At 43.0% G+C, this 19448-nt stretch overlaps 1 protein-coding gene across 4 annotated transcripts in view; it reads right to left on the bottom strand.

The window, feature by feature from the left end:
- The window catches only part of sgsm1b (small G protein signaling modulator 1b), a 44859-nt gene that overhangs the window by 2935 nt on the left and 22476 nt on the right, over positions 1-19448 (bottom strand). For 3 of the 4 annotated variants that reach the window (XM_034191739.1, XM_034191738.1, XM_034191742.1), the window contains 13 exons: positions 18895-19024; positions 18411-18537; positions 18264-18328; positions 18000-18145; positions 15505-15633; positions 11779-11952; positions 11539-11607; positions 4874-5959; positions 4669-4793; positions 4506-4588; positions 2152-2261; positions 1970-2066; positions 1715-1882 (listed from right to left, as the gene is read on the bottom strand). In XM_034191739.1, coding sequence (XP_034047630.1) covers positions 1715-1882; positions 1970-2066; positions 2152-2261; positions 4506-4588; positions 4669-4793; positions 4874-5959; positions 11539-11607; positions 11779-11952; positions 15505-15633; positions 18000-18145; positions 18264-18328; positions 18411-18537; positions 18895-19024 — 2509 coding nt within the window. The remainder of the gene's footprint in view (positions 1-1714; positions 1883-1969; positions 2067-2151; positions 2262-4505; positions 4589-4668; positions 4794-4873; positions 5960-11538; positions 11608-11778; positions 11953-15504; positions 15634-17999; positions 18146-18263; positions 18329-18410; positions 18538-18894; positions 19025-19448) is intronic. The other variant, XM_034191740.1, reaches the window with a different exon arrangement.

Genomic DNA, 19448 nt, shown 5'->3' with positions numbered 1-19448 from the left:
ACACTGGGAGCAACTAATGGATTAAGGACCTTACCCAAGGGCCCTTAGTGATTTTCCGGTCAGGTTGGGGCTTGAACCGAGGATCCTCTAGTCTAAAGCCCAACGCTTAACCACTAGACCATCACATCCCCAAAATATGACTCTGGCAGGACTTGAACCCACAACCTTTGAATAACTCTCCTGTGCTTCACTAGAAGTCCAAATGCACTATCCACTGCTCCACAGAGCCACACACAGGGATCATCAGCTACAACATTTTCTCCATGTTGTGCATTTCTCTGGGTGTGATCCAGCATGTAGGTACCTCAGTATTGAGGATTCCAGAGGTTCGAGAAGGCCAAGAGGACACCCTTATGTCATACTTTCAGTTTGAACCGAGGATCCTCTGGTCTCAAGCCCAACGCTTAATCACTAGACCCTCACCTCCCGAGATGGGAAATATAACCCCTCCAGCATTTCCTGGGTCTTCCCCAGGGCCTCTTCCAAGTTGGAATGGCATCCTTGGAGAAGTCTTCCCTAGGGAGATGGCCAGAGAGCATCCTCACCAAATACCCAAACCATCTCAGCTGGTTCGTTCAATGCAGATATTTAAGCTTCTCACCCAGTCCCTGATTGTAAGCTCAGATACCCAATGGAGGAATCTTATTTCTACCGCTTGAATCCACAATCTTGTTCTTTCAGTCACTACCCAAAGTTCATGACCATAGGTGAGACGCCGCCCCATTCAGTCTATTGACCACATGCTCCAACTTACATCCACTTGTGAACAAGACCCTTCAATACATGAATGTCTCCATTTGGGGCAATAACTCTCCCACGAAGCAGAGAGACAATCCCTTTTCCAATAGAGGACCGTTGATTCAGATTTGGAGGTGCTGAGCCTCATCACAGTCATTTTACTCTCAACCTCAAACCTACCCACTGCCCACTGGAGGTCACTGTCTGATGAAGGCAACAAAACCACATCATCCGCAAAAAGCAGAGGTGTACTTCAGAGGTCCCCAAACTGGATACATCATATCTGTTAGACCAAAATATACACTTAGTCTGAACATAAAGCTGATAGATCAGTGGGATAAGGAGATTTTGGATTCTGTTATGTTGCCATGAGTTTGATTCTTGGCCACACTACCTGTCTGTGACAAGAGATTTCATCTGCATTATCCCAGTCCAACTAGCTGTTATTGGGCACCATTTGTGGATAATTAATCTATATCAGGCTGACGTTCCATCCAGTAGGAGTTACAGACTCATCTTCTTTACGCTACAGAATCCTGGGATAAGTACCTGCACAAGTGACCCCCAGGATCTATATAGGACATGTGAACATGAAGTCTCTATGAAAGCATTGTTGAGTCATGGTTGTTAGAAAGACATGTAATTACTTCATCATCATGGTGCTTGTGCACGCTAAAAAATAAATGATGCACAGCAGAAAACACAAGGGAAGCACTCCATAAGAGGAAAGCAATGACAGATTATATTTCCCTCTGCTGTACATCAATGATGTTTAACACACACGAGCGCCATGAGAGTAGCATATTCACAAGTAGAATCACTTTACCATCATTAATATGCAAATATATGCACAAAACAACTCATACATACACACACACACGTGTACAGCTTTAAGTAAAGCCAGGTATCAAGAAATACAGATGCGAAAATTTCCTTTTTTATATCTCACATGCTTGTGTTTATGTTAAGGGCTTACCATTGAAGAACTTGATGATGTCTGTGAAGTCCATGTTATTTTCTAAGATGATGTCTCTGTACATCTCCACAAGTGCCAGAGCGATGAAGAGCACAAAGTGCTCCGAGGAGGTGTACTTAGCTGCCCAGATCATCTCCCACACAGAAAACACGTCATCATACACCATCTCTGAAACAGCACAAGTGTTCATTACATATGTAACATATGCAAGAAGCAATTTCAAGTTCTGGCGGTTGTTGTTATTGTTCCATTCACCTCTTTTAAAGTCCAGGAGAAACCACCGATAACAGAAGTAAAAATGTGTATAGTCTCCATTTTGCTGCATCAGTTCAAAAAGTTCAGAGTCCAGGATCTAGTTGGTTAAAAAAAAGTGTTATTGTTACGCAGCTGTCTGGACATTTGCATGCACTAATGTGCATATCTGTTGAAATACTCACCTGGATAAGAGATCGCATATTGGCAAAGTGCGAGTCCATGGCGCCACCGTGTGGGAAGTTCTGGTTCATCCTCTTCATCAGCTGAGTGAAGCAGCTAAAGGCCATGACCTCTGAGAAGCACAAGCACTCAGTTATGATGTCCAACAAGGACATTGTTCTTTCATTGCTGTTTCAGACTTCAAACAACTTTATTGATCCCTAAAAGGGCAATTCATTTCACACCCAATTTCCTCAGACAAATATACAGCAATTAATCCATCCACAATTATTACTCCTTGAACCTAATAATGGCACACATCAGAATTAAAACAACTGCACATATACACTTGATTGTTTATGTACGCTAAACTTTGAAATAGTCCGTTATCCGAACTGAGGAAATATGAGTGTGGGGGGGCCAGAGCAACACATGGTCACGCAGCCAGCTTGGAGGGAACAGGAAGCTCCAACAGCTGCTACCCCGGAGGGGGAATGGAGTGGCGTGAGCGGGGGCTGGGATGGGGTGGGAGATGGGTATAGGAACACAAGGGGGGGAGCATGCGTATCAGTCTCTGTCCATGTGTGAGTGGCAAATTAGTTAAGTTTATGTCAGTTTCTGTCCATGTGTGCTGGAGTTGCAGAACGATAAAAGGCAGCCAAATGGTTCATCAAAGCCGTAGAAATTCTTCTAGAGGTTTTGTCCTTCAGAGGCTGATAAGCCTGCCATTTTTAGGGTTGAGCAGTAAAAACACATTTGCAGCTTTCATGAACAACCAGATCCAATTTATGAGTATTCCCTGGTCTCTGACATCTTCCTTTGCAAGGCGTGCATTTGCTTCAAGATGTTATCCAACTTGTGTCTGAGTTCAAGGGTTAACGCAGTCTGAGAATGTATTGCCTTGCCCAACTCATTAATCATGATGGACAGATGAGGGGTTGTAGTTCTGGTGGCAGCCGTCTTGCCAATTGTCCGGTAGGTCAGGGCACCACTTAAACCAATAAGTACCAGCCCTCCTACAATAAAACCAAATATAAATAAATCTTTGATGTCCTCCACAGAGAATGGCGCCAAGCATGCGACGCACCATTTCTCCCAGGTGTCGAGACCATAGCCCACAAGGTAGGTCCCATCTGGGCACGCAGGATCCCCCAGCCCTAATTTTCATGTTGAAAAAAATGGTGTCAATAGCCTTCAGAGACCATCTGATCAATTCCATGGTTAATCCAATATAGTTTGAAGAATTCACAGACCGATGAAGTAGGGACTTTGAAAATTAGAGCAGAGATAGAGGAGAGAGGAGGAGATGCGACCGCACTCGCCAGAGTCCCAAGCAGGGACTCTAGCGAGGGCAGAGTCCCTGTTTGTCAGGTGTTTTTGTTTGTTTCTTTATTTGCGGGAAGGATATCTCAAAATGATGTGATTTCAGTTAAATATGGTGGAAACTAAGCTAGGCTTTATGTTAAAGAAGAGCTGACTGGCTGTTGTCTTTGAGCTTTGATCCTCTTGGGTCTGATCTCTGATCGGAATTTCTTTGATTCTGAAATCAGGATTGCTGATTAGCTTAGTGATCAGGATCAAAGGTCAGCATCCAACCTTTGATCCCAATTTCTTTGATCCTGATCAGTAAGCTGCTCAGAAATCCTGATAACACAATCAAAGAAACTAGGACCAGAGATCAAAGCAGAGGTGCCGAAAAGGGGAGAATAAGGAGAAGGATTCTAGGGGCCTATGATTAATAGAGGCCCAGAGAGGCCCCTAATACATTTATAATACTGACAAAATAATATGGGGGGTGACCCAGTAGGTTTCTTTTCATGGGGCCCAAAATTCTTGGCAGCACCCCTGGATCAAAGGAATGGAGATCAAAGTGCAAAGCACAGTTCCACCCCCAAAATGTAAACTCTTCCTTTGTGATATTGTGGCCACCAACAAACAACCAAAACAAAGGAGTTAATCAGCAATCATGATTACTATAGTGCTATCTGATTGCCTTGATCTCTGATCCTCATTTCTTTGATTCTGTAATTAGGATTTCTGATCATGATTTTATTTTTTAGCCTGATTACCTTAGTGATCAGGATCAAAGTTTAGCATCCTCCCTTTGATCCTGATTCCTTTGATCTGGGTTACAGGACGAAAGATGGCAACAAAAAAGTAATATCCTTGGCGAGGTTCAAGGATCGACGTCAGGATCAAGGGCCGGTCATCAGGATCAAAGATTAGTGATCAGAACCAAACGTCAGCATTCACATTGATCAAACGATAGAATCAGAGAACTGCGGGACCTTGGTAGATGTATGTGCTCTCTGAGTGTCCGTCTACTTTATTATGTACATTTTGGTAAGAGAGTTCTACTACAGAATCGCATACTCACCATCATCCAGGATGACCAGAAGAGGACCCAGCAGATCACACATGCCCTGAACATAGCCGGTTTCTAGATGTTGCCACACATAACTGCAAACCACAAAGTTTCAAAGTTTAGTTGGATTCAGAGTTTCTGGGGATTTAACACTGCTGGTTCCTGCAGGATTTACCTGCACATGATGTTACGCAGCTTCTCCAGGTTAGCCAGAGTGAAGTACCAGTACGTTCTGTCACAGCGCCTGACATCTTTGTCGATGCGATGCAGATTGATCAGGTACATGTCCAGCTGTTCTTGCTACAAACACAAAGTATTCTGTTGGTGTGTTTGTAATTACAATCAGAAGCACGTAAGTGCGCTCACAAGTGTGTTCTTACAGAGTAGCTTTGTTCTTTGGAGGGATACTGAGAGGATTCGCCAGGTTCGACATCGCCCCCTCCTCCTGTCACTGGTGCAGAGAGCATGTTCTCCATGTCGGGCTCGTCTTCTGAGAGGCCGAGATCTGTGCCGTCAGGACTTGTGTCCAAATGGAGACTCTCCGACTCGTCGTGGTTCCGCCGCACCAAGATGGCAGGAGGTGCAGCCAAGCCTGCGAAGGGCCGGACTGTGATTTCTTGGGAGGTGAGACACGTTATCCCTGTGGGAATATCTTCCATTTCTAAGGCTGAAGGTGAGTCGTCTGAATCGGCCGTGTCTGGAGACTGCTTGGAGTGAGACGACAAAGACAGGCTCCCTCTTGACGCAGACTGAATTGCATTCAGTACTTGTCTGACGGGTGAATTTGAACCAACTCCCGCAGCTTTGTCTTTTTTGGTTTCAGCCATATCAGGAGCTGCTGCTGCTGCCACTTCAATGTCCTTTCTTTCTCCGGTGCACAACTTGATCATCTGTGGTGGTATTTTATCGAATGTTGTTTCAGAAGTCTTCGTTTCGATGTCCATCTCTACTGTGTTTTCCAGATCTTTGCTCTTGCGTGCTTGAAAATTCAAGGTTTGTCCCAGTGGTGGTGCTTGGAAATATTCATTATAAACCTCTGTTTCTAGTCTGAGAACATTGGTGTTCTCTGGAGCTGCTCTCAGGTTACTGTTCACGTCTGCTGCTTTTAAACTATCTGGTAGCTCATTTGGAGTTTTTTCTTTGTCTTCTGCTTCACGCTCCCTCAAAGACTGCACATCTTCTCCGTCAGACTCTGCTCTAGATATCTCTTGAGACTTTCTGTTACCAATGTCTTCATCCACTTCCCTGTCAGTAACCTTGTCCTTGGTTTTTGGATCCATTACATCTCCCATGGTTTGCTCTGTGAAACTTTCTGTTGACTTCAATGCCTCGGCCACAGCGGGGCTGTTGTCTGAATCTGCACATCGTGCAGGATCTGCAGGTCCATTTTGGGTATCCTTATCCGGGTTACCTGACAACAACTCCTGTTCATCACACAGATCCACTGCATCAACAGAATCAAACACCTGGCAACAAAAAGAGGAGCAGTGAACATACAATGTATTTTACATCTCATACTACATAAATGGATAAATATTAAAGATTGCATGAGTGGATTTGCAGGTATTGACTCATTATCCACAGATCACTCAAAATCATGCATTGTACTACCCATCATGGGCAACAGTGTCATGGGAATATTAGACTTCCAATTTTTGTATTCTTTTAAGTATTATTATTATTATTTTAAGGAACAGAATCAAATCAAGTCGGGGAGTATGTGGTCATACCGCGTCCACCACACGACAATCACCTAGACAGAAAAAAAATCTGTATCACTGTCCAAATACTTATGGACTTGACTGCACGGCATTATGGCCTTTAGGCACACGTGTCTCAGCATGATCTAGTGCAGAGTTGCCTCAATGCTGAAGACTACAGCAACTGGAAAAGGCCAAAGAGAGGTTCACATTTCATGTGGTTGCAAAGGCTGTTTTTGGGAGGCAAGGATGGACTGGTTGTCTGCCTGGGTGGCTGCCACACAGCACCCAGGGTAGTTCTATAATGTGGTGGATGCAGCAACATGTGGCACCAGCGGATGCTCCTACACCTGACCTGACATAACCACCGACAAATAATTTTAAAAACTACCATGACGTTATCAAAATTTTATGGTGCCTAAAACTAATGCAGAGTGGAATACATGTGTGGAATTCATATATAAAAATAGACAAGTGCCCTTCTTGTAAAACAAAAAGTCAAAATTACATTTCAAATAAATTTTAATGATTTTATTTCACAGGTTTCAAGTGAGATGCATTTTCTTGGAATAATGGTTTAGAGCTTTTTCTCTATTTCATCAAAGAATAGTATTTATTTATGAATGGCAACCAGTTGCAACCAGTTGCCGGAGGTTGGCCTCCGGGGGACTGTCCTGGAGACCTCTCCTCCTCCACAGTTCCTCTGACCACTGGTGTGCCCCTGGGCAGTATCCTCTGACCGCTCTTGTTCTCTTTGTACATGCTTCCACTGAGTTCAGTCATCACTAAATACAGTCTTCAGTTTCATTTTTATGCTGATGACCTTCAGATTTATATGCCAGTTGTGCCTAATAATACAAGTGCTTTGGACTCCATACATAACTCTTTTAAGGATATTAAGGACTGGCTGGCTCAGAATTTTCTGCACCTTAATGAAGCCAAAACAGAGTGTATTCTGTTTGGAGCTAAAACTGACTCTGACCCAGATCTTGGCTCCCTGGCTCCTTATCGTAGGGCTGTGGTAAGGAACCTTGGTGTGCTGTTTGACGACTGTTTAAAATTCGAGAAACAAATTGACATTGTGGTAAGAGCCAGTTTTTTCCAGCTGAGACTCTTGGCAAAAGTGAAACCCTTTCTAAGCCAAAAGGACCTTGAAAAGGCCATGCATGCTTTTATCAGCTCCCGGATTGACTATTGCAATGCACTTTATGTTGGTATCACTCTAGGCTCGCTAAACCGACTCCAACTGGTCCAGAATGCTGCTGCTCGCCTGTTGACCAACACCAGGAAGCACAGCCACATCACTCCTGTACTTTACTCCCTGCACTGGCTTCCAGTCCGTTTTAGAGTTGATTTTAAACTGTTAATGTTTGTTTTTAAAGCTGTAAATGGCATTGCACCTTCTTATTTATGTGACCTGTTAAAAACACACAACCCTGTCAGAGCACTTCGGTCTGCTGACCAAAACTTTCTGGAGGTTCCCAGTTCCAGGTTCAAACAATGGGGTGACCATTCTTTTGCAGTAGCAGGTGGTGGGCCAGCAGTACCTCCTCTTCAGCGGCCCACACAACATATACTTAATGAACCTCATTCTTCATGTAGTTCATAAGATTGTCTTGTGTGCCCGGTTCTTACTCGGCCCCAGTTCGATTCCTGCCTTTATTATCTCTGGGTGTAATCTCGGATGTTAGGTGTCGGGTTTTTTTGTTATGTGTTCTCTGTGTGGTTTCTAAATTGTGTTGTTGTTTTTGCCGTTTCGTGCACTTCGTGTTTTGGTTTGATATTTCATGATCTGGTTTTATTTTCTGGTCTTGTGTCTCTGTTTATGGTCTCACTTTTGTACACCTGTCATTAATTAAGTGAGTTGTATTTAAACTGCACCTGTATGTTTGTTGTTTGCTGGTGGCTTACATCAGTTTCTGTCACACGACCTGTCTGACTCCATCCTGTTATTCCAGTTTGTAAGTGTCTGCACCCTGCCGTGTTTTTTGACAGTTGTTTTTGTTTAGCTCCTCTTTCATTTTCTCACCAAGTCTTTTGTTGTTTTCTTGGATTGTTATCAAGTGGGATTGCTTTGCCACTTTTGTCATTTTCATTGTCACCTTGGAATATTAAAGCACCTTGTATTTCCTGAACGTAACCCTTTGTGTCTTGGTTGTCCTGCATCTGGGGTCCTCTTTGACCCAGTGTAGGGCAAACCACAACAGAACTGACCAGCCAGATGGAACCCCACAGGCAACCCCCCCCACCAACCTCCCCACTTTGAACATTTTTTGCAAACAATTCAGACTTTTGTATAACTGTTTTCACTGCTGTTACAACAAAAAAGAAGGACTTCATAAGACAAGCCTGAGACTTAATTGTAGCACAACAGTGGGTTTTCGACTCGTTCCCTGAGCTATATTGGACCAGCACCAACTCCTGTTAAAGAATTCATCAACATAAAAAGATTCACAGGGTATGGTACAAGAGGCAACTGCGAGATTACTCATAGAAGGACCAACTTTGGTCAGAACGTATTATCCATAAAAGGTGGGCAAGCTTGGAACAACCTCCCAGTCACAATCAGGGAGAGCACCACTTTCAGAACCTTCAAAGGACAGTTGAAAGCCTGGTTACTGGCAAATCAGACATGCAACCATCTGTAGCCTAACTGTGGAGGCACCACTCCAGTTTTTTTTTTTTCAAGTTATATGTACACAATGCCCTTGTGTACTTTATGTTAATGAACGGTTTAGTAGTCTTTACACAATAAACTTGTGTAGGACACCCTGTGCAATATTTACACTTGTGCACGTGCAAATGAGTGTATTGGGCAACGTGCAGTACAACCCAGTACTGTAATACGCAATTCAACCAGGCACTGAAGCACTTTGCACTTTAATGCAGTACTTTTGCACCTCAATCACCCATCATCATAAAACTCTTTAGTTCCTCCACCTGTCGGCTGCTTATTAATGATCAATTGTTGCTACTTTGAATTTGTAAATATATGTATGTGTATCTGGTTTTAATTGTTTTCTGTCATGATTGATTTGTTTTGGTATGTTGTGTGTTCTTAGTCTGTTTCTATGTTACTGGGACTATGGATGGAAATTAGCTTCCTGCTATAATCCGGCATGTTTCTGTGTAGGCTCTCAGTTGTCCGAAGTCCAGTTGAAGATTCAAGCTTCTCTAATATAATCCGGCATATTTACATGTAACTATGTTCAGTAATAAGCATTGTCCCATTTCAAATAAATGTGACTTATTGACTTATATTCCTTGGAAGGATTATTTGAGCAGGACAGATTCCCAGAATGGATGTATCACCCGGAGGAGCATTGGCAATCAATTTAAATCATTTGGACTCAACGGAGATACACCCTCAGCTGGCTGAGAATAACCACCAGTAGAGTGAACTCACTCCGGATTTCTCCACCCCCAAACACAATTCTGAACTCATAACCATCACACCGGTCCTGGCAGATATGTCTGCTACCACCAACCTCACCCATTTGCAGCCACTCATAGCCTCCACTCAGGTAATCCTGTCTCTGGATCTGGCATCTCTTCTCACCCACACAGCTACTCTGCGAAAGCTGTTAGTCCAGTCACCCTCCATCTCACCAGATCCCACCACCGTTTCATGTTTTTTTTATCGACAATCAGCCTTATCTTCAACATCCTCAAATCAGCCCTTCCTCAGGCCTGCTGCCCTTCAGCCCAGTGCACCCATTTCTGTGTCATGCTCTGAACTGATGGTGCAGCTTGCGCTCCAGGAACTTCTGCTGCCGGCTCCCATCCCTTCTCTGCAGGGCCCAGTAGGGTCCTCATCACCGTGACTAGCTGGTTTGGACGCTCTTCCTGGGTCGCCAGCCTCTATGGACATCACCTGTGGATTGGGCGGGCCCCATAAAAGCAAGAAGAAAGGCCATTCAAAAGCCGACGGGGGGCACCAGCTGGCTGCCACCACAGCTACGGTCCCCCAGCTGATGCCTGTCTTGGGGCCAGTCCAGGAGGAGACATATTGCCCCTTGGCAGAGCCACTTCATGGTGCCTGGGGGACAGCAATGGCTTTGTTTTGTATTGCAGGTCCATATGCAAGTCTAGGGGCACATCGACAGAGCCGGAGGAGAACTGTTCCACTCCACAGGACGTCACAGAAGGGTTCCCTGTTCTGACTCCTAATAACATCACGCTGGAGCAACCTGCCTCCTCTCTTGTGGAAGTCACCGATTGGGTCCCTGTCCTGGAACCTGATGATGCTGCAGAGGAACAACCTGCCTCCGCTCATGTGGACGCCACCAAGGAGTCATTGGTTTCGTCCCCTGACAACATCCCGGAGGGGCCGCTGGGCTCCTCAGCTGAGATGTCTCTGGGAACCAGGGTAGGGGATAGGGTTGTCTAATGAATATGCCCTGTTTTGCAGATCAGTGAGCGTGGGCGGCGACAGTTCAGTGGATGCAGAGGAGATCCGTCCTGCTGCAGTTGATGTTACCGAGGAGTCACTCATCCTGGCCCCTGATGGTGCCGCAGAGGAGCAGGCCGCCTCTGCACCCAATGACATCTACAGGGACCAGTCTGTCCCCATTGCCGAAGACGTCACCGCGGGCCCAACCGCCTCGGCAGGGATTGAAGTCACCGAGGAACATTCAGTCCCATCGTCTGGAGACATGAACACAGCTGCCTCTGCAAATGACAACGTCACCGTGGAGCAGTTGGCTCCCTCATCAGCAGACGTTAACACAGACACAGCCGCCTCCACGGTTGACTATGCCAACAGAATCAAACACCTGGCAACAAAAAGCATAGCAGTAAACATACAATGTATTTTACATGTCATAGTACATAAATGGACGAATATTAAAGATTACATGAGTGGATTTGCATGTATTAACTCATATCCACAAATCAGCTAAAATCATGCATTGTACTACCAGACTAGATTACCTATAGTTAGACGTTTACATACACCATGATGGACAAGATTGTCATGGTAATATTAGATTTCTCACTTTTGTTTTTAATGTAAGTATTTTTTTTTCTTATGAGGCAGAATCAAGTCAAGTCTGGGAGCAAGTGGTCGTACCAACTCCACCACACCACAGAACCACCTTGGGTCCGGCATGACGCTTTTTCTCTTTTTCATCAAAGAATAGTATTTATTTATGAATGGCAACCAGTTGCTGATAGAATCAATAAAAATAATATGGAGTGATTTGCAAACTAGAAGAGATTTGGTCCAAGCTGTATATATTTTATTACTATTATGATCATATTACTACCATAAATCATTCCAATACACTATTATGGCCTTTTTCAGTGAATGTTGCTGTTGATGGTCAGAAATAATGAAAAACTACCTGGGTGCTACTGCTGGAATCATTTTGCGAATGGACATTCTGAGGCTCTGAGCTGCAACTTAATGATGACTGCGGTGGGAGGAAAAGTCACACAAGAAACAAAAAACAGAACTGTCAGGCAAGTTGATTTGTGGCTTCTGCATCTTATAAATAGCAGCCTTCCTGAGTTTGCCCTGGTGTAATTTTTGATTGTACAATCCAGAACACTGACATCACTTCCTGCTTGGTACAAGTACTTACATCGGTACTGATGGTTGAATCATGCTGCAGTGGTCCTCTTTCCACACTGGCTCCAGAAGAACACCTGGCAAGTGCCTCTGCATGTTTTTCTCTCTCCCTCTGACGAACAATGGCCTCACAACCCTGCCACTCCTTCACAGTCTGATCATAAATGAGCTGCATCTTCTCATCAATCTGAAACAGAATCCTAAAATGGTAGCACATCCCCAGTGTGTATGCATGTACGCATGTTACATACTGGCAATGAGACTGCTTGTTGAAGTCTTAAAGATGTGTCACCACTCGTCCTGGTGGTGTCTTCAGTGTAAAGCAAACTGGTCTGGTAGGTATCATCAGGTTTTGAAGCATCAAGCACACTGTGGTATTGCCTTGGGTCCTCGATAACAACCACCCGGGCAGACAACCGGCCCATACTAACCTCTTGAAAGTAGCCATCTATCTGCCACAGTTAGGTGAAACGTGAACGTTCTCTTGGTCTTTTATGGCTACTTGAGTCCTCAACTACATGCTGGATCATGCCCAGAGAAATGTGCCACATGGCCAAAATGCTGTAGCTTATGGTTCCTCACAATGCAAGGGATACTCCTCAAGTTACCCTTCACATGACACAGTCATTCTCGCAGTTCCCAAGGATCCTCAGAATAGACCTCATATCAAAGTAGTGCCATAGTCTCATAACCATACAATCAGACAGGAAGCAGCAGGACCCTAAATACATGGACCCTTGTTCTCATGTAAAGATATTGGCATCATCTAACACTTCTGTCCAGAACCTCCAGAAGTTCTTCGCAGGTACCTCATGATCCAAAAGACGGAGGACATGAATGTCACTGTCTAGATAAATGACTGTCTCTACAAGTTCAAAAGCATACAGATACACTTTTGATGGCTGATGAGGTGGAATTTCTGAGTTGATGTCAGCAGAAAATGAGACCAGTGAGCAAGCATCACCAGGATCACCAGGATCATACAGTGCAGAGAGAGACTGATTTGCAGTTGAGCAGGTGCACCTGGAGAAGGTCATACAGGTACCTCATGCAAACATAACCATAGAGCCTTCTGGCTTCCACCTTCAGAGAGCCGTATTAAGGCCCTCTCCCATAATGTAAACATAATTTATAATACAAACATGGCCTTTGGCTAGTCAGGGCCATGATCAGATGTTTGCTTGTGGACTTGGAGAAACACAACCTGTTCTATCAACAAGACAAGCAAGCCAGGGATGACCCTGGCCCAGTTACTCTTCTCCTACAGACACAAAAGAAACATTGATTTTTATTCCTCCACAGCTGAGTCCAGGAAGTCACTGAAAACCTGAACCTTGGTCTTAATCCATGAGAATAGCAAATCCAGACATTACAATTCCTTGCTTAGCTTCTCAAGTGCTGCAGTCAGGGTATACATTCATTCCACAAAGAATACAGCATCATCCACAAAGTGGAGGTCAGCAAACATTGTGGTAGCCTTCGGTTATACCCTTCAGAGTGATGATCAGGTCAGTCAGGTTATCAATAAGAGGAAAGTTAACATTGCCAGGAGTGTTGTAAAGAGTTGTTAGCTGTTCTTTATGGACGTGTGATTTATCATTAATCTTTCTGGGGAGGGATGAAAGGACATTACTGTAAATTGGTGCAAATTGCATCTTTTGTTCTATCCCAGTTGATTGATGAATTGTCTAGTTTTCCAAAGATGTCTTCTTTCACACCCCTGTTAGACCATACATACATATACACATACATAAACTCAACAAAAATATAAACGCAACACTTTTGGTTTTGCTCCCATTTTGTATGAGATGAACTCAAAGATCTAAAACTTTTTCCACATACACAATATCACCATTTCCCTCAAATATTGTTCACAAACCAGTCTAAATCTGTGATAGTGAGCACTTCTCCTTTGTTGTGCCATATCAAGATGCTGATTAGACACCATGATTAGTGCACAGGTGTGCCTTAGACTGTCCACAATAAAAGGCCACTCTGTAAGGTGCAGTTTTGTTTTATTGGGGGGGATACCAGTCAGTATCTGGTGTGACCACCATTTGCCTCATGCAGTGCAACACATCTCCTTCGCATAGAGTTGATCAGGTTGTCAATTGTGGTCTGTGGAATGTTGGTCCACTCCTCTTCAATGGCTGTGCGAAGTTGCTGGATATTGGCAGGAACTGGTACACGCTGTCATATACGCCGGTCCAGAGCATCCCAAACATGCTCAATGGGTGACATGTCCGGTGAGTATGCCGGCCATGCAAGAACTGGGACATTTTCAGCTTCCAAGAACTGTGTACAGATCCTTGCAACATGGGGCCGTGCATTATCCTGCTGCAACATGAGCTGATGTTCTTGGATGTATGGCACAACAATGGGCCTCAGGATCTCGTCACGGTATCTCTGTGCATTCAAAATGCCATCAATAAAATGCACCTGTGTTCTTCGTCCATAACAGACGCCTGCCCATACCATAACCCCACCACCACCATGGGCCACTCGATCCACAACACTGACATCAGAAAACCGCTCACCCACACGACGCCACACACACTGTCTGCCATCTGCCCTGGACAGTGTGAACCGGGATTCATCCGTGAAGAGAACACCTCTCCAACGTACCAAACGCCAGCGAATGTGAGCATTTGCCCACTCAAGTCGGTTACGATGACGAACTGGAGTCAGGTTGAGACCCCGATGAGGACGACGAGCATGCAGATGAGCTTCCCTGAGACGGTTTCTGACAGTTTGTGCAGAAATTCTTTGGTTATGCAAACCGATTGTTTCAGCAGCTGTCCGAGTGGCTGGTCTCAGACGATCTTGGAGGTGAACATGCTGGATGTGGAGGTCCTGGGCTGGTGTGGTTACACGTGGTCTGCGGTTGTGAGGCTGGTTGAATGTACTGCCAAATTCTCTGAAACGCCTTTGGAGACGGCTTATGGTAGAGAAATGAACATTCAATACACGAGCAACAGCTCTGGTTGACATTCCTGCTGTCAGCATGCCAACTGCACGCTCCCTCAAATTTTGCGACATCTGTGGCATTGTGCTGTGTGATAAAACTGCACCTTTCAGAGTGGCCTTTTATTGTGGGCAGTCTAAGGCACACCTGTGCACTAATCATGGTGTCTAATCAGCATCTTGATATGGCACACCTGTGAGGTGGGATGGATTATCTCAGCAAAGGAGAAGTGCTCACTATCACAGATTTAGACTGGTTTGTGAACAATATTTGAGGGAAATGGTGATATTGTGTATGTGGAAAAAGTTTTAGATCTTTGAGTTCATCTCATACAAAATGGGAGCAAAACCAAAAGTGTTGCGTTTATATTTTTGTTGAGTACATACATCCAGTATATACATACATACATACATACATACATACATTTAAAATGTGCAAATTGTCATTGACAAGTGCCATACTTCTGTGTCGTACCCCTGTGTAAAATCTTATTGATTCTTAAGAGTGGCCAGCAATGTAAGTAACTGGAAAACAAGATTGTTGAACTCATGTTACTGATGGTTCAACTGAATGACCCGACTGGTTACCAGAAGAGACTCACTCTGAAGGGTACAAGTGAGGCTACTACAGTACATGTGGGCTTTTTTAACACCACTTGAATGATTGGTGAAACATCTTGAAGACTAAACAAGAAGTTCAGTTGGACTTGACTCAACTTGTAGATATTGTAGAAGTATGAGATACTTTAACAGCGTGACAGTGTGTATAATGTACCTCCAGCCGACATTTTTCTGTCATAGAAAAGTGGTAGTGTCCCAACAGGAAGGGCCAGACCTCTTTACGGAGGGAAGGATCCACACCACCAAAATACACAAGCCTGTGTATCTCTTGCTCCTTGTATGCCTGAACAAATGTGATATAAATACATGACTAAAGAATAACTGATATTACTTTTGTGATATTCTTTAAAAATCCTCTAGGCTGAACTGCACTATAAAAATGCTTGAAATTAAACATGTTGGTGTTCCGACTGCATTAAAATGTTAAGTTGACTGAACTTGAAAAGGCAAGTTGAGGTAATTTATAATAATTTAACCAATGCAAAGTAATTGCAATATGTATCTTTTTGTGTCCTAGTCATGAATGACTGATATATGACTTCATACTACGCGACAAGTAGGGGAAACCGGGGCATGGTGAATTAAGGGGCAGAGAGAATCAGTAGCTATATCTGCAAAACTACATATATATTTGCAGCAGTTCTGCCATATTTTATGCATAAAGACACCCCCTTATAAATTAGTGTTTTGTTTTTGGATACATTAAGGGTAAAACTAAGTGTCAAGTGAAGTCAGTTTTTTCCTATCAAAAGTAAATTTTGTGGATGTCAGTGTCTTTGTATTTATTTCTCACAACAGAGGAAAGGCGACCCAAAAAATTGTTATTAGTTAGAAGACTACCCCATCCAACTGATGACCATGTGTTATGTCTTCTCCAGACAATCAGCTATTTGATAACGACTCATGTATGTCACATGCACCGGGTGCACAGTGAATCGGGGCACAGTGAATCAGTCAAGAAAGTGATTTACTAAGCCCCAGTATCAAGTGGATGGCAAATATTACTTGCTGAAGCTTAATTTGTTTTTCCATTAATTATTTCCATAATTTGTGTATATAAACAACTGTTTTCACGTTTGAACAGAAATGATGACAGTTGTATTTCTTATAGTTTCTAAAGGTCTTATATCACTATATAAGACACTTACACATTACATAGCTGGTTTGCTGGATTATAGTTTGTATATGAATCAGCATATATTTAATAATTTTGAAGACATATTTATAATCATGTGTTTTTTCATTATATTCTATGTTGATTCACTGTGCCCCGTGAATCAGTGTCGGGGGCACAGTGAATCAAAAATTTTAAAATCGATTTTAAACACCTGTAAATTACACTTGGGGAGAAATAAATAACACAGGCTTAAAAACAATAACTTGCTGCATTAAATACACAATAGAATGACATAAACCTATGCATAATATGCTTGTGCTGCTACAAAACAACATTTCTGATCCACTGGGCCCCGGCTTCCCCTACTTCAGAAAAAACAATATTCACCACAGGTTGAAAAATAAACAGATCTTTCTCGAGTTCTGTTTGTATCGCTACATTTTGCTTCACATTGTACTCAGGGTTTGTGTCAAGGCCCAAACCCACAAGACAAAGGTCAAGGCTTGAACCCTTAAGGCCAAGCTCAAGCATCAAGGCACTACGACACTAGTTCTGTTTTTAACTCTAACACCAAATTCTAACCACCCATGGCTTTGAACTGTGGACTTTCTTGTTGCGAGGCAGGTGCGCAACCGGCAAGACACTGTGCTGTTATGAGTGAAGCCCGGTTTACAAATAACTGTAAGTTAACTCAACAATATTGTGTAACAAACTTGCATGGTGGCAAACTGATAACGTACCTTGCACCAAGAATGTCCCAAAGTCACCTGTGTACCTCTTTTATATTTTTGTGCTGTGGAGCTTTTTTATTTTTTTTTTACGTCTGTCAAGGAAGTAATAAAATCATCGGCATTTATTCATTTATTTATTTGTCTGCCTGTCTGTTCGCAGGATTACGTCAAATCTACTGCACGGATTTTGACGAAATTTTCAACACAAATAGATATTAGGCCATGGAAGACTCCTTTAAATGTTGGATGCATTCTGGATCCAGATTCTGGATCAAGTTTCACTTTATATAGGCTTTGAAGGATTACGTCAAAACTACTTCACGGATTCTTACAAAATTTTCACCACGGATACATATTAGGCCATGTAAGACTTCATTAAATATTGGAAGTGATCCGGATCCAGATTCTAGATCAAGATTTCACTTTATATAGGCTTAGAAGGATTACTTCAAAACAACTTCACGGATTCTCACCAAATTTGCACCACAGATAGATATAAGTGCATGGAAAACTCCACAGCATTTTGGAGGTGATCCAGATGTGGACTGGTGGACATCAGAAATCTGTGATTGCTCTCATTTTTTTTTTTAATGCATTTCTGTTCTGAAATACACCACTCATCATGAATCTGTAGCTATGATCTAAAAAGTCATGATGCTGTATTGCAATGGTTGAATCAAGATCCAATTTATGCCAACTTATCTTTTCAAATTCCATCAACTTAACATTTTAAGGTAGCCCAAATACTATGTTTTAAAGTTACAAGAAAAACAGATTTTTTAGTTTTTAAATAAATCTTACAGAGGTGTCCTGGAGGAAACTCCCCCACACCTCCACCGAGAGGCCTCTCCGGGCATTACTGGGCAAATCTGGATCAACTATAGTGGTGTTGACCAGAGCAGAGAGGTGAGTGCGAACTGTGGATAGATGACGACAGTATGCAAGCCCTAGAAAGAAAAATCAGAGTTATTGTAGCTGCTGCTGCGGCTCGACTAATGAATACTCGTTTTTATGAAGAAACAATCAGTTTTAATGGAACTGTTTCCAATTTGATCAAACACTCACATCCATAGAAAGCACGAGAAATGATCTGGTATTTCATTGTGTCACAAAGGAGCTTTAATGGAGCCCTGATGGAGCAGGAAAATAGCAAAATTAGTCAAGTGGGATAATTTGAAGACAGTTCTGAGATTCTCCTGACAGATAATTTACCTTTCCTGATTACAGCCGTTGGGTAACGAGCCATCAGATGAGCCATTTTGTGAGCAAGAGGAGCAGGAGGACTTTCTAGGAGTTGGTTGCCACATGTTCATGCCTTGGTCCATCAGCTCCAGGGCCACTACAGACCACAGAAACCTGTCTTTTGTTTCCCCTCCATTTTTGTCATCATCAACATCAAGCAAAACTCAGTGTAACATAGAAGTGCACACACATGAATAAATGAAAAATATAGGAAACAACACACCAAGTCAGAAGGTGGAGATGAAGATGATGTAGGATAAAAAAAACTGCATGTCCATGCAAAACATCTTTCTGTTGTCGACACTAAAAAAGAAAATGAACACAAAGGGTTGAGATGATCGAGGGAAATGATGGGAAATGAAGCATTTAACATTGGAAAGATTGAAAAAGCTACACAACAACAACAAAAAACAAACATAACAAAACGTGAGGCAGACAGAACAGGAACACTCACTAAACTCCATCTGATTTCCAGGAAAGAGGATCCGAAAGACGTAATCTGTTGCTTCATCATCCTCCTTATCTGATACCGAATCACATGAGCCCTGTGGACTCCTCTTTCTCAATTTTGGAAAAACCTTCCCCTGCAAATTAAAAGGCAACACACTTTGTATCACACAGTAAATCAGGGATGTGAAGCATGGTTGTTACAGCAAGAGAGCATGTATCTACAAATGTTTACCAAAAACGACTGTCACTATCACTGTTTTAGGTTTTAATCCACTTAGCCCACAGGCCAAGCATGTTTCTGGCACCGCTAGAATCCAATCCCTGCATACCATGACCTACACAAAAATGTATGATGACCATCCCTGGGTGGTAGCTACACCCAGGTAGGAGTCAATGAAGGACTACACAGGGGTCGATATTTAAAAAAGCTCCAATCATATTATCAAGTATATCATATTATTTGTGTGTTTATTAAGATTGCAAAAAAGGTATAGTTTGGACCAAATGTTCTCAAACACCACCTATCCTACACATTTTCCATCTCTCCCTGCTTTGCCA

The sequence above is a fragment of the Thalassophryne amazonica genome, chromosome 17 (assembly GCF_902500255.1).
Source record: "Thalassophryne amazonica chromosome 17, fThaAma1.1, whole genome shotgun sequence".
Lineage (NCBI taxonomy): Eukaryota > Metazoa > Chordata > Actinopteri > Batrachoidiformes > Batrachoididae > Thalassophryne > Thalassophryne amazonica.
Note: the sequence above shows the minus strand (reverse complement) of the source record. Positions and strands in the feature narration are given on the sequence as shown.